Below are 14,662 nucleotides of genomic sequence, written 5' to 3'. Positions count from 1 at the left end.
ACTTCCACTTTACATGCCAGTTTTTGACCTAAATACTGATAACATCATAAGATTCTGCATTCCACAGTCTATTTAGGAACACATTGCTTAATAATATACAAGTTATACAAGGTTTCAACATCAAATCAAATAACTAAGTATCTAGAATTATGCAGAACTTCTTTCCTATTGGCATAATATGTAAAGGGTGAATACATGAGCACCGTGGAATGTGCAATTGACTTCCATGGGGTATTTTGGAAGAAATGGATCTATAAGAGCAATATAGCAATTTTTTAGTGCAAGAAAAAGTTGCATTATTTGCGCGTCCCAACCCCACATTCCCATTTCTTCTGGAATTATATCTAGTTGCCTTTTGAACCCATTTATTCGTTTCAAGGCCTTCCCTAGAACTTGCATGTATTACTCTTTGTGTGAAGTAGGTCTGACTGAATTCCATACTTATTCCTTAGTTCCTCAGTATTAAATTGAGTTTGATACTCACTTATTGAAGGTGCCGAGACAAAATACAAGATGCAACTGATTTCATTTTAGTATTCCATGTAATCAAAACTTATAACAAACAATTATAAATTGCATGTTTTTACAAACGTCTTTCCATGGTCAGAGCTGAACCTTCATACAATCAGCAAAATGAGATGCATCCCTCCCGACTAAAGAATTATTCTGTCAGTCCTTGCAGGTTTGTACTCATGAGGCTTGAATGCAGCTGTTAATTTTACTGCTCCAGAGGAATGACCGACTACTGCAAAATTTAAAAGGATCATTCAATTTACTGAATCATCACATGCCGCGCCAGAAAACACAGCCTGCAACTAGTGGTAAAATCTAGTTTAAAAGTGCCTTTGCAAAACATTAGAAAGAATTAAAACTCAGGGAAAATGTCTTCTTTAAAAAAAAAAGTGTAAGAGATAAAGCCCCAAAACTCCAGTGGCTAAGAATTTCATTTCCAAAGAATAGGTTATGAATTCCCAGCCGGTCACTTAGAATTGCTTGCTTTGGCCAGGTAAGTTCATAAATTCTAGAGTGGAGGTTAAAGAGAACACCAAGCAGGCATGAGACATTCCAGCTCAGACGGTTACGAAAAATCTGAAAATGCTTTATTTTTGCCATTTCAATCTGTTTTCCATTGAAAAGCAGCATCAGCAGCGACTGCGGGTTAAACCTTATGGCCCACATTGCACCCACCTGACTGAGAAAGGACATTTAGGTGGAAGATTCCCTCAGAGCTATTTGTAGCAAAATCGTAAATGCATTTATAAGAAACATGCTACAAAATACTACGCGTAGATAAAAAGATACTTATGCTCAGCAGTGAAGCTGCGTAAACCCACATTTTGCCAAAATATTTTGCAGTGTATGTTAACTGAAGCTATTACTTGTATGCCCCCCCCCCCAAAACTTAAGTTGCTCAAAGTCACTTACTCACAAATCACAGGAGGAAGTGTGGGATGAGCAATTAGGATTTTAAAAATCTAAATATTTCTGATCCCCCATTGTGCACTGTAATGACATGATTGCCATCTCTGAGCAAGTGCACAATGGAAAGAAAGGAAGCAAATTCAGAAAATTGTTTCACAATTGCAAAAACTAAAGGGATTTAAAATCGTTACATGTACTGGAGATATATATTTTGGAGGGTGTTGAACTTATCTTGGTGGCTCCACAGTAAAAATCAAAATAAGATTTTCCTAATGCAAAACTTACTTGCATTCTGAAACTAATTTGTAACATTGGCAATAATTCAGTGGCGTAGAAATTAGTGCCAAAAATAAATACCCTCCCCCCACTTGCGCAGGGTAGGGTCCCGGTGTCCAAAAGGATACGTCCGAGCAGCCCCGGTCATTGGGCCTTGGACCTCATTAGAATGAAGAGGCGCTACAGTAGCAGCCCACAAGGAGGAGTGGATGAAGACCAACCGCTGAAAGCATCACAGCGGGCCACAGGTAATTGGCCTTGGGGAGGGAATCGCTGGACTCGGGGTGGGAAATGGGGTATCTATGGCCTTGGGGGGGGGGAGTAGCGTAGCCCACAAGGTCAGGAGGCCTAGAGTCGCGGGGGTCAGTCAGAGATCTCGGGTTTGGTAGGTCAATGGTCAAGGGGGGAGTAAGAGTGTGATTGGGGAGTGGGAGGGGGGTGGGGATGGGGGAAAATCGGGGACCGCGAGGTGGGGTTCTCGGGGCCAGTGGGGGTGGGAGCAGCGACGATCAGGCGGGTCCTTTAATCTGGACTCCACATCCAGAGGTAAATCACAGCTCTTTTATTGCAGGTGTTCTGTAGGGCTAGTTTCGCTCGCTGCCTCCGGGCAAACCAATCTTGGTGGGGACCTTAAGCAGGCGTGAGGGCCCTTGTTTGCATATACAAAGGGCCTAACACCTGCTTCAGGCATGGGTAAAGGACACCTCTTTTTTATCCTTACCCTATATGGCGGGTGGCACACTTCCTGCCCACCATTTTGGGGACTTAGGAGGCCACATAGTGCCTGAAAAATGGGCGCTACGCGGCCCAATTTCTAAGACAGACAATCTGTAGAAAACCATCAATATGTAACACATTTATAATCACTTACTAAACAATTACAGGTATATCTAACATGAATTGATACATTAAGACACTCCGGGTGCTACTTGAGAAATCTAAATGAAAATACAAATGACAATGAAGCAAACAATTCTCTGGTGTAAGCGACAGCTTTGTTTACAGCCTTAAGTCTACAACTCATGGTCTTGTCATGTCATCTGCATCCCCCTCAACCCTTTGTCGTCTTCGTCGGATCTTCATCTGCAGCTGGAGTTTGCTGGTGAAGAAGATCTCCTTCCAACCAACCTCCACAGCCAAAGCTCGCATTTCTGGGGTTATGGTGTCACAGTATCTTGAAACAATATGCTCCCAGAGTTCATCAGAGTTGCACGCCTACAGGGAAAGCAGAATGGAATCAGTGATCAGCTGTTTACTACTGAAACATGTCTTAAATAAAATCCTGCCTGTTACAGAACAGATGTGCACTGCTGAATATTTGAACATAAAAAAACACTTAAAACTACAAAAGGAAACATCACTCACCGTGATATTCTTTTTGATCCCTTTCCCCCCCCCCCCCCCCCCCAACCATGCAAAGGTCTCCTCCACACACCAGTTTGTTCTCTTATGACCATGTCTACTAATGTGGCTTGGGAGAACGGTGAGGAAGTTGAGTTTGTCAGCTTCCTTCTTATGAGAAAAATCACATGACTCTGTAGTCCAGTCATGTATGCAACCAATTATATGTCCACATTAAAAGCAATTCTACCTCAACGTAACTCAATAACAAAGTAAGATATGGTCTGAAAAAATAGAAACAGGTGGAAACTGCCTGCCAGGCTGTGGAAAATCGGGTGGCCCTTGACCCACAGCCCTGTATCAAAGACTGCAGATAGGTTGAGGATGACAAGGGGGAATAATGCACCATGGTCACGGTCACAGAGAATGCAGTTTGTTAGCTCCATTTTGGTGCCAACGATTAAATACCCCAAATTCCTCATATAGATGACAATACCACTGAATATTCCACAAATTCAACAACACACATATTTGAAGAATGTATCATTTCTTTCTGTGTTAATGATATTTTTACAATCCTGATAATATTCTGAAGAAACCTCCTTGTGGGTTGTTTAAAAAGTTCAAAAGCATCCTATTCTTACATACAAATACGACAAAATCACAACTCCCTATTACACAAGGTATTTGGATTAAATGCGGAAATTTTGAAACCACAGCGACAAAGAAAGCAATTCAAGAAAGGTATATAGTTTTTGATGTTTCTTTCACCAAGTAAGAGGGAAAGCTGAAAATACTCAATACTCATAATGGCTAATGTATAATGTGCTAGTAAAAGCTTTTAAAAAGTCAGCAGCTTAGACATAAAGGGGGCGATTTTTGACGAATATGTTAGGCACCAAAGAACCGCTGAGGTGGCCAAGATTCAGTCTTAAACTGCAACGCCGGTTTACCCTGCGTTTTGCGCAAAATGCATCTTGGCAAAGGAGTTGGAAGTCTGTGCTAGGAACGGCGGCCTGGAGGCTCATTAAAAAGCTGATTGTCACTGAAAATGCCTGCTAGCGCTCATTAAAGAGTCTGCATGGCATTTTGGTGGATAGCGCTTGTCTTAATGCCCTCTCCTAACTGCAACCAGTTGTTTGCAAGTAAACACGGCGTTGCAAGCACTACTTAAAGGGATACTCACAATTACATGTTCATTGCTGCTGAAGCTGTGACGAGGACCGCTGAAACACGACAAAGTGTCCCAGAAAGTCTCCTGATAAGACTTCACCAACACTTGAGCAACATTTATTCTGGAAATTCTCTGAGGACTTCAGCTAAAAAGAGTAAGTGCTGTGCTACTCCACCTTGTAGGAGTCACCAGGAGAAAGGGAGTGCTGGGTCACAGCATCTTGCTAGGGGTCCCCCTTGGTCTGGACGAGGAATGGGAGGACATGAGGGCAGGAAGGGCAGCACCAGCTGCTGCAGAAGAGACGGAGAGAAGGGAAAGATGGCGTCCTTCCCCCTGCTACAGGTACAGGACATCCCTCCTCCTCTATCAAGACCTCCAGTGCCGCATCGGAGAACCTGAGCAACAATGTTTTCTCTAATTTTTTGGGGGCCTGGTGGCCCCTTTAATGGGCTGCACAACCCATTCAAAATTCCGCGCATGCGCGGTCTTTTCAATTTAAAAGCCGGTGAGCCGGCTGCGTGGTAGTTCCAGAGCGCTGCGCAGCCACGCAGCTCAAAGGGAACATTGCTGTGCACCCTCTCCCTCAGTCCCCGAGCCATCCTGCAACGTGCCGGTGTGCCAGCCAGAGCATTGCACCCCTTCAGCAGAGGTGGGTGCGAGGTGCCCACATATACTTTTTATTTTATTATTCATTCATGGGATGTGGGCATCGCTGGCAAGGCCAGCATTTATTGCCCATCTCTAATTGTCCTTGAGAAGGGGGTGGTGAGCCACCTTCTTGAACTGCTGCAGTCCGTATGGTGAAGGTACTTCCACAGTGCTGTTGGGTAGGGAGTTCCAGGATTTACACCTAGCAACGATGAAGGAACGGCGATGTATTTCCAAGTCAGGGTGGTGTGTGACTTGGAAGGGAACTTGGAGCTGGTGGTGTTCCCATGTACATGCCGCTCTTCTCCGTCTAGGTGGTAGAGGTCGCCGGTTTGGGAGGTGCTGTCGAAAAAGCCTTGGCAAGTTGCTACAGTGCATCTTGTAGATGATGCACATTGCTGCCACGGTGCACCAGTGGTGGAGGGAGTGAATGTTTAATGTGGTAAAGGGGTGCCAATCAAGTGGGCTGCTTTGTCTTGGATGGTGTCGAGCTTCTGGAGTGTTGTTGGAGCTGCACTCATCCAGGCAAGTGGAGAGTATGCCATCACACTCCTGACTTGTGACTTGTCGATGGTAGAAAGGCTTGGAGATATCATGTCATCCACTATTTCCTGTCACATGCAGCCTAAATAACCACTTCCCTCCAGCGCGCCACCCGAGTTCCCCTCCCCTTCCTCCAAATCCTAGGGGATAGGAGGCCACTGCTATCTGAAAGTTAGACCACTGTCCCACATCAGGGAGTTGGCTGTGGAGAAGAGCCTAAGATGGCAGGAGTAGTAAGATTTGAAGGAGGAGAGTGAGGCATGACAAAACTTGACCTTGTTTAGCCAAATCTGGCAATTGATGACTAGGCCAGTTGTGTATAAGGTAAACTTGGGCTTTTGCCCCTCTAATTTGAGGGTGCAAAGATGGGGACTGTATCAGGGAGATGACAGAGTTGGAAGATAATGATCGATTTGCTGGGAATGAGGATATTGAAGCTATTGAAGGAATTAACGTGTCATACAAAGTTAGGTGGGAAAGTAATTTGTGAGGAGGGTGCAAAGAGGCTGCAATGGGATATAGGCAGGTTAATTGAGTAGGCAAGAACATGGCAGATGGAATATAATGTGGAGAAATGTGAAGTTATCTACTTTGGTAGGAAAAATAGAAAAGCAGAATTTTTTTAAATGGTGAGAGATTGGGAAATGTTGGTAATCCGGGGGACCTGGTACAAGTACAGCAAGCAATTAGAAAAGCAAATGGTATGTTAGCCTTTATTACAAAAGGATTGGAGTATAAGAGTAAAGATGTCTTATTGCAATTATATAGAGCCTTGGTGAGACCACACCTGGAGTACTGTGTGGAGTTTTGGTCTCCTTACCTAAAGAAGAGTATACTTGCCATAGAGGGAGTGCAACGAAGGTTGACCAGACTATTTCCTGCGATTGGGGAATTGTCCTATGGGGAGAGATTGAGGAGGTAGGTCTATATTCCCTAGAATTTAGAAGAATGAGATGTGATCTCTTTGAAACGTCTAAAATTATTACAGGGCTTGACAGGCTAGATGCTGGGAGGGTGTTTCCCCTGGCTAGGGAGTCTAGAACTAGGGGGGTCACAGTCTCAAAATAAGGGGTTGGCCATTTAGGACTGAGATGAGGAGAAATTTCTTCACTTAAAGGGTTGTGAATCTTTGGAATTCTCTATCCCAGAGGGCTATGGATGCTCAGTCATTGAGTATACTCAAGGCAGAAATCAAATAATTTTTGGATATTAAGGGAATCAAGGGATATGAGGATAGTGTGGGAAGGTAGAGTTGAGGTAGAAGTTCAGTCATGATCTTATTGAATAGTGGAGCAGGCTCGAAGGGCTGAATGGCCTACTCCTGCTCCTATTTCTTATGTTCTTAATCAGCTGGCCCACAGTGCCTCATACTGCGCCACGAAATTTGCTTCTAATCAGCACTTGAGTGCTAAACCTGCAGGTTTCTGGTTTAGCACCTCCATGCAAGTTCAAATTATGGTAATCAACAATTAGGACCAAAATTATGTGCTAAATCCTGACTTTCAAACAGGTCAGTCTTATTCACACTCTACCGATTTAGCTCCCGTTTTCACCCTTTGGCCAAAATAACCCCAAATTGTTTCACAACTGATGTTTGATGCAAGTGACTGCAAAAATCTGCTTGGGAGATCGACTGAGCTGTTTTACATGAATTTACATTTAATTAATTGAAAAGAGGAGGGTGGAAATTACTGTTGGCGATATTATTGTATGGCTGCTTAATGTACTTGTATTAAATTCCTCTATCTGCTATTTGAACAGGTATATATAATAGAATTATAGAATGATACCACACCAATGGAGGCCATTTGGCCCATCGTACCTGTGCCGGCTCTTTGAAGGAACTATCCAACAAGTCCCACTCCCCTGCTCCTGCCTCATAGCCCTGCAAATTTTTCATTTTTAAGTGTTTATCCAATTCCCTTTTGAAAGTTATTATTGAATCTGCTTCCACCAACCTTTCACACTGTATATTCCAGATCATAACTGGTTGCGTAAAAAATGTTTTCCTCATGTCGCCTCTGGTTCTTTTGCCAATTACCTTAAATCTCTGCCTCTGCTACCGACCTTCTGCCACTGGAAACAGTTTCTCCTTATTTACTCCATCAAAACCATTCATGATTTTGAACACCTCTATTAAATCTCCTCTTAACCTTCTCTGCTCTAAATAGAACAACTCCAATTTCTCTAGTAGCAGTGGTCCCAGCACTGACCCCTGGGCGACACCACTGCACACTTGCTTCCAGTCTGAAAACAATCATTCACCACAACTCTCTGCTTTCTGTCCCTTAGCCAATTTTGTTTCCACGTAGCCACTGCCCCTTTACTGACAATCCTGACCTTGAGCTGTGATCCTATAAAGAACTATTTTAATATTGTAAACTCAACTGGTGTTATTAACATGTTAGATAGTTATATGTCTTATAGTATTAATAACAAAAAGTAATATAAATGAAATATTTCCTTTATTTAACTCCTAAAATAATTTTTAAACAAAGCAAAGTGAGTGAAAGTCGACTCATTACAATGTGTACCAATAGACTGAGCAGGATCAGGGTTTCTTTTCATGCTAAACTGAAATTTTGCTTTCAGTCAGAGTGGTGCCAAAGAAGCTGAGGGGATTGTGCACTGAATAAAAATAAAGTGAAATTAAAATGAAATTGGAGGTGAATCATAATGGGCAGTTTTGTAGCTCCTCTTAGTGGTGTAGAACGAGGTTCGAGAGCCATCTACTCACTTGGTTGCTGAATTGTCAGGGTTGTCAATATTAGGGAAATGAGCAAGAGTGAGAAAAATTGCAAAACCATTTTAACAGGAAGAACAAAATTCTTCCAGAGTCAAGCATCGAAATAGGTTACATTTTAAACCAGAAAAGGGTGACTTCAGAATCAGGGGAATTTATAATGGGGAACAAAGACATGGCAGACCAATTAAATAAATACTTTGGTTCTGTCTTCACAAAGGAGGACACAAATAACCTTCCAGAGATGTCGGGGAACATAGGGTCTAATGAGAGGGAGGAATTGAATGAAATCAGTATTTGTAGGGAAATGGTGTTAGGGAAATTGATGGCATTGAAGGCCGCTAAATCCCCATGGCCTGATAATCTACATCCTAGGGTACTTAAGGAAGTGGCCCAAGAAATAGTAGATGCATTGCTGGTCATCTTCCAAAATTCTATAGACTCTGGAATAGTTCTCATGGATTGGAGGGTAGCTAATGTTTTTAGTTAGCTAACCTATTTAAAAAAGGTGGTAGAGAGAAAACGGGGAATTATAGACCGGTAAGCCTGACATCGGTAGTGGGGAAAATGCTAGAGTCCATTATAAAAGATGTAATAGCAGAGCACTTGGAAAACAGTAACAGGATTGGACAAAGTCAACATGGATTTACAAAAGGTAAATCATGCTTGACTAATCTACTAGAATTTTTTGAGGATGTAACTAGTAGAATAGATAAGGGAGAACCAGTGGATGTGGTGTATTTGGACTTTCAGAAGGCTTTCGATAAGGTCCCGCATAAGAGATTAGCGTGTAAAGTTAAAGCACATGGGATTGGGGTAAGGTACTGACTTGGATAGAGAATGGGTTGGCAGACAAGAAGCAAAGAGTTGGGTTAAACGGGTCTTTTTCCTGAGTGGCAGGCAGTGACTAGTGGGGTACCACAGGGATCGGTGCTAGGACCCCAGCTATTCACAATATATATTAATGATCTAGACGAGGGAACTAGATGTAATATCTCCAAGTTTGCAGACGACACAAAGCTGGGTGGGTGTGTGTGCTGTGAGGAGGATGCAGAGAAACTCCAGTAAGATTTGGACAGGTTGGGCAATTGGGCAGATGCATGGCAGATGCAGTTTAATGTGGATAAATGCGAGGTTATCCACTTTGGTGGCAAAGACAGGAAGACAGATTATTATCTGAACGGCAATAGATTGAGAAAAGGGGAAGTGCAACGAGACCTGGGTGTCCTTGTGCACCAGTCGCTGAAGGTAAGCATGCAGGTGCAGCAGGCGGTTAAGAAGGCAAATAGTATGTTGGCCTTCATAGCGAGAGGATTCAAGTGCAGGAGCAAGGATGTCTTGCTGCAGTTGTACAGGGCCTTGGTGAGACCACATCTTGAGTATTGTGTGCAGTTTTGGTCGCCTTATCTGAGGAAGGATGTTCTTGCCATGGAGGGAGTGCAGCGAAAATTCACCAGACTGATACCTGGGATGACAGGAATGACGTATGAAGAGAGATTGGGTCGATTAGGCTTATATTTGCTAGAGTTTAGAAGAATGAGAGGGGATCTCATTGAAACTTATAAAATTCCAGCAGGACTAGACAGACTAGATGCAGGAAGGATGTTCCCAATGGTGGGGGAGTCCAGAACCAGGGGTCACAGTCTAATGATAAGGGGTAAGCCATTTAGGACTGAGATGAGGAGGAATTTCTTCACCCAGAGAGTGGTGAACCTGTGGAATTCTCTACCACAGAAGGCAGTTGAGGCCAACTTATTAAATATATTCAAGAAGGAGTTAGATATATTTCTTAAGGCTAAAGGGATCAAGGGTAATGGGGAGAAAGCAGGGACAGGGTACTGAATTTGGATGATCAGCCGTGATCTCATTAAATGGGGGAACAGGCTCGAGGGGCTGAATGGCCTACTCCTGCTCCCATCTTCTATGTTTCTATGACAGATCTGAATGGTGCATGGAATGGAGGGGGAATATTAAAAGGCATCAAGGATATCAATCATCTAATTCTTTATCTCACAAGACAGACAGTCTGATTTTAAACATTTTGGGGGAAAAATTCAGTTGGTTAGCGCCTCCAGTTAGCGCCTGGTGGGGGTGCTAATGGGTCACTAATGCAGTAGCGCTGGAGTGAGGCGAATCCAGCGACGCAAACCAAATCCGGCCCCCACGTAGCGCCGCTGCTACAAGTTGCCGCCGGGGACCTCAGCACCAGGCAGATTGTGATGTCAGTGAGCATGTGCAAAGCTCACTGGGCACTTGATCTGCAAAATTCATTGTCGCCCCCCTGCCTTAGCGCCTCGTCCCAACAGCAACAAGGAGAGGTGTGAAGCAGGCGGATACCGGCTTCAGGGGCGCTACTTAAAGGGATCATGAGTAATGAATCTCAGCTGTCATATTAGTACTGTTTCACTGCTTCCTTGTCAGTTTGACATTGAATTAAACTGTTGCACAGTCATTTAAAGGTTGTTTAGTATCAGGAGTGTTGTGGTTATTAACAATTAGTTACATTTATTCTCACAACATATCAAAATGCTACACTTGGTTACATTAATGGGGGCTGTACTGGCAGTCGACCTCGCCCTCCAGGATCTACAGCGGAGGGAGCGGAGGCAGTGAGAAAGATTGGAACATGTGGCCAGAGGGAGAAGGGCCATGAGAGCTCTCAACAGGAGGGCCCTCAACAGGAGGCCTTACCCTCTGAGGGTATTCCAAGAGCACTTCTCCTACCTACAATTAAATGAGGAGCAGTGTATTCGAAGGCTCCACTTCAGCAAGGAGGTGGTCACAGAACTGTCACCTCCCGTAACCAGACCTCAAGCCTCAGATCAAGGCTCAATCAGTGACAGTCAATGTCACCGTCACCCTCAATTTCTTCACCAGCAGATCCTTCCAGTCTGCAACAGGAGATATAGCTAACATCTTGCAGTCCGCCATCCATCGCTGCATCCAGGAGGTCACAGAGTCTCTCTACAGTAGGAGAAGGGACTACATTTCCTTACCCATCACCAGAGAGAAGTAGGACAAATGTGCATATGGCTTTGCCAGGATAGCAGGCTTCCCCATGGTGCATGGCGCCATTGACTGTACCAACGTGGCTTTGCGGGCACCGCATTACAATCCTGAGATCTTCCGTAACCGTCAAGGCTACCACTCACTTAATGTCCAGTTGGTGTGCGACCACAGACAGTGAATCCTCAGCAGCCATGATGCCTTTATCCTGCGCCAGACCAGTGTGCCAGCACTCTTCCAGCCACCACGTCAAGCTTGATGATGGCTAGTTGGACACAAGGGTTATCCGCTCTCCATCTGGCTCATGACTCCCCTCCACAACCCCAACATTCTTGCCCAGCATTCATATAATGAGAGCCATGCCGCCACCAGGAGCATCATTGAGCAGAACATAGGGGTGCTCAAGCAACAGTTACACTGCCTTGACTGCTCGGGAAGAGTCCTCCAGTATTCGGCGGAGCAGGTGTCCCATTTCGTCATGATCTGATGCATGCTCCACAACTTGGCCATCATGAGGGCCCAACCCTTGCCACCAGGGATAGCGGGACCACCTCAGGAGGAGGAAGAGGGAGAAGAGGAGGAGGAGGATGACGAGGAGGAAAAGGAAGATGAGGAGGAGGAACAGGAGCCACTCAATCGGCCTTCTGGAAGGGCGGTCTGTGATCGCCTCATCAGGCTGCGGTCCCATAAATTAAACCCCAGATCCCCATTGCTCACCACATCCCCATCATTCCATCCCTGTCGCAGGCCATATCACAGCGTAAAGCTGAAATGAGAGACACCACAAAATGATCCAAACTGAATTAATAAATTTATCAATAATCAGTGAACAAATATTTACAACAACAATACTACCTATTCACCCTTGTGCAATCCCTTAGCTCCTCTCGTTACTGTGCCTTTGCCTACTCTAGAGCTCCTATGACGTGTTGGCCCAGTGGCTGCAGCGTGGCTGGTGGAAGGCTGCAGAGTGTCTGTGTAGGAGACTTCAGATGGCCTTGCAGGATGCCCTCAACCAGCTCTGGGCCTGGAAGGCTCGGCTGTAGACTACACCATCACAGCATGGGCAGCAGCAGTCTGGCTGGATGACAGGCAGCGACAAGGACAATGGCGGAGTGCCAGTGGTGGGAGCAGGAATGCTGTCATCCTGAGAGAGGACAGCAGCTTTTTGCTTCACTGACCCACTGCCACTCCCCCGGGGCAGCACCTCAGCATCCCTAGCAATCTGTTGCGGCACAGATTTCTGGCCTGCTGCGACCCGTGAAAGTCCCGGTCGATGGTAGTAGACACAGCCACAATGGCAGCAGTCAGAGCTTGCGGTGCATCAAGCTGAGACTACATGCCACCAAGCATAGACTGCATTACAGCACTAAGACGTTGTGTCGCTTCCACTTGTGCTGCAATGGAAGCTGCCAGATCGCCCATCACACGTGGCATCAGGCCTGGGTCGCCACGTTCTCTCTGGGAGTCTACCATCCTTTGCAGACTGGAAATGATGGGCTCCATGGTGTGCGCGAAGCTCCGTGCAATGTTGAAGGCGGACTCCTCCAAGCTCCTTACCATTGCCGAGAGGCTTTTGGGCACCCTTGCCATTGCACCTATTATCTCCGTGTGCATGCCCATCACCCTTCTTCTAAAGGCCTCCCCATCGAGGTCCTCATCCGAGTCCTGTGCAGCAAAACTCGCGCACGAACTCGCCCTCCGGGGAACTGGCTCGTGAGCTACCCTTTCCCCCTGGCCTTGCTGCAGCCCGCTCGTCCCCGGTGCATCACCCTGTGCAGATCTCGCTACTATACTAGCCTCTAAAGAACCAGTATCTGAGCTGGTGCCTGCGGGTAAGACATGCTGTGACGCGGTGTCTTCTTCCTCCTCCTCTGCTCCCGCCTCACTCTCAACGGTACCCTCAAGGACAGGCTGCTCAGGTGCTTGCTCATTATCTGAAAGCATAAAGGCACAAGATTTGGGTTAAGGTGAGGGGAGGGGGCAGGAAGGGAGAAATGCATGCATACAGCATGATTAGCTGGAAAGTGCGAAAAGCTTGTGGGGTGAGGGGGGAAGTGGGATGTGAGAAGAAGTAGGGATGAATATATCGTTGTTGTCCCCCAGGGGGTCAACGTCGCCAGTGGCCACTGCGCCCGCCACATGGCACCCAATAATCTGCAACACTCGAGTCTCTAGCTCAGACAGTGGTTGGGTGTCGGCTTGTCCCCCGCCTGTGCATTCCTGCTCCCTCCTGTTGTGCGCCACCTTGACCTGCAAGATAAAGGAAAGTGTGTGAGTGAGTGTGGAGCAATGTGTTTGGATGATGTGCCTGCCATAGTTGAATAGCTGTCACTGTGTGCAAGGTGTGAGATGTGGGTGGGGGTGTTGGTAGGTAGAGATTGTGAGTGCTGGGGGTGTGGTGCTTTGGGCAGGGTGTGTAGACTGTGGTTCAGTCTGTGGGAGCATTTGTTGAAGCATTGACACACCCTGACCACCCGAGTGAGGTCATTAAGTTTCTTCCTGCACTGTGTGTGGGTCCTGGGGACCACAGTGCTGCCCAAGGCGTGCTGGGCTACCTCCCTCCACAAGGTGCGGAAGACTTGCAGCGAGGGCATCCTGCCACTTGCTGGCTAGAGCACCGCCCTTCGCCTTTCCATTGCGAACACCAACGCCTCCAATGCATGGTCGCAGAATCTGCAGGCTCTCTCCCTGGGGCATGGATCTGCCATGATTACGGTTGCTCGAGTCATCCTGCTCCTTCTCCTTGAGCTGCTGCTGCTGGCTGAGACGGCTGCACAGCCAGCAATGATGAGAATGAGGTTCTGCAGCATCAATGAACCTCCCCTTTAAGGACTAGAAAGAGCCTGTGGCAATGATGACTTGTGATTAGACTGCACCGGATATTGGTCAGCGCTTCGAGTTTAATGCCACTGAGCTAGGCCATTAACGCTCCAATCCTTTCTTTGTGCAATGAGACTGAATTTTGTGTGCAGTCTGAAGCATTACCGCCCATTCCTGGGCTATAATGAATTTCTCCCCCCAAAGAGCTTTAAAAAATGATGTACTTAGCCTAGATACATATAGTACAATCTTTTGGTCTGCTGCTAATAATATAAATGACAAAGTTAATAAAAATAATGAATTGCGTGAGGTACTGGAGGCAAACTTGACTGTAGGTGAGGTGAGAGTGACTGCTCTTGACATCAAGGCAGGATTTGACCGAATGTGGCATGAAGGAGCCCTAGTAAAACTGAAGTCAATGGAAATCGGGGGAAAACTCTCCACTGGCTGGAGTCATAGCTAGCACAAAGGAAGATGGTTGTGGTGATTGAAGGTCAATCATCACAGCCCAGGACATTGCTGCAGGAGTTCCTCAGGGCAGTGTCCTAGGCCCAACCATCTTCAGCTGCTTCATAAATGACCTTCCCTCCAACATAAGGTCAGAAATGGGGATGTTCGCTGATGACTGCACAGTGTTCAGTGCCATTCACAACTCCTCAGATAATAAAGCAGTCCATGCCCGCATG

The 14,662-nt window shown here is 46.0% G+C and overlaps 1 protein-coding gene across 1 annotated transcript in view; it reads right to left on the bottom strand.

The window, feature by feature from the left end:
* Nucleotides 1–523: 523 nt before the first annotated feature.
* Nucleotides 524–14,662, bottom strand: part of fbxo36a (F-box protein 36a) — an 81,713-nt gene continuing 67,574 nt past the window's right edge. Inside the window, exon 6 of the mRNA XM_085989603.1 lies at nucleotides 524–2,913. Within this exon, the coding sequence (XP_085845729.1) occupies nucleotides 2,719–2,913 (195 nt within the window). The 3' untranslated portion in view covers nucleotides 524–2,718. The remainder of the gene's footprint in view (nucleotides 2,914–14,662) is intronic.

The sequence above is a fragment of the Somniosus microcephalus genome, chromosome 6 (assembly GCF_052327205.1).
Source record: "Somniosus microcephalus isolate GS21.2 chromosome 6, FLI_Smic_1.0, whole genome shotgun sequence".
Taxonomy (NCBI): domain Eukaryota; kingdom Metazoa; phylum Chordata; class Chondrichthyes; order Squaliformes; family Somniosidae; genus Somniosus; species Somniosus microcephalus.
The sequence above is the reverse complement of the archived record's forward strand: the minus strand, read 5'-3'. Positions and strand labels throughout refer to the sequence as shown.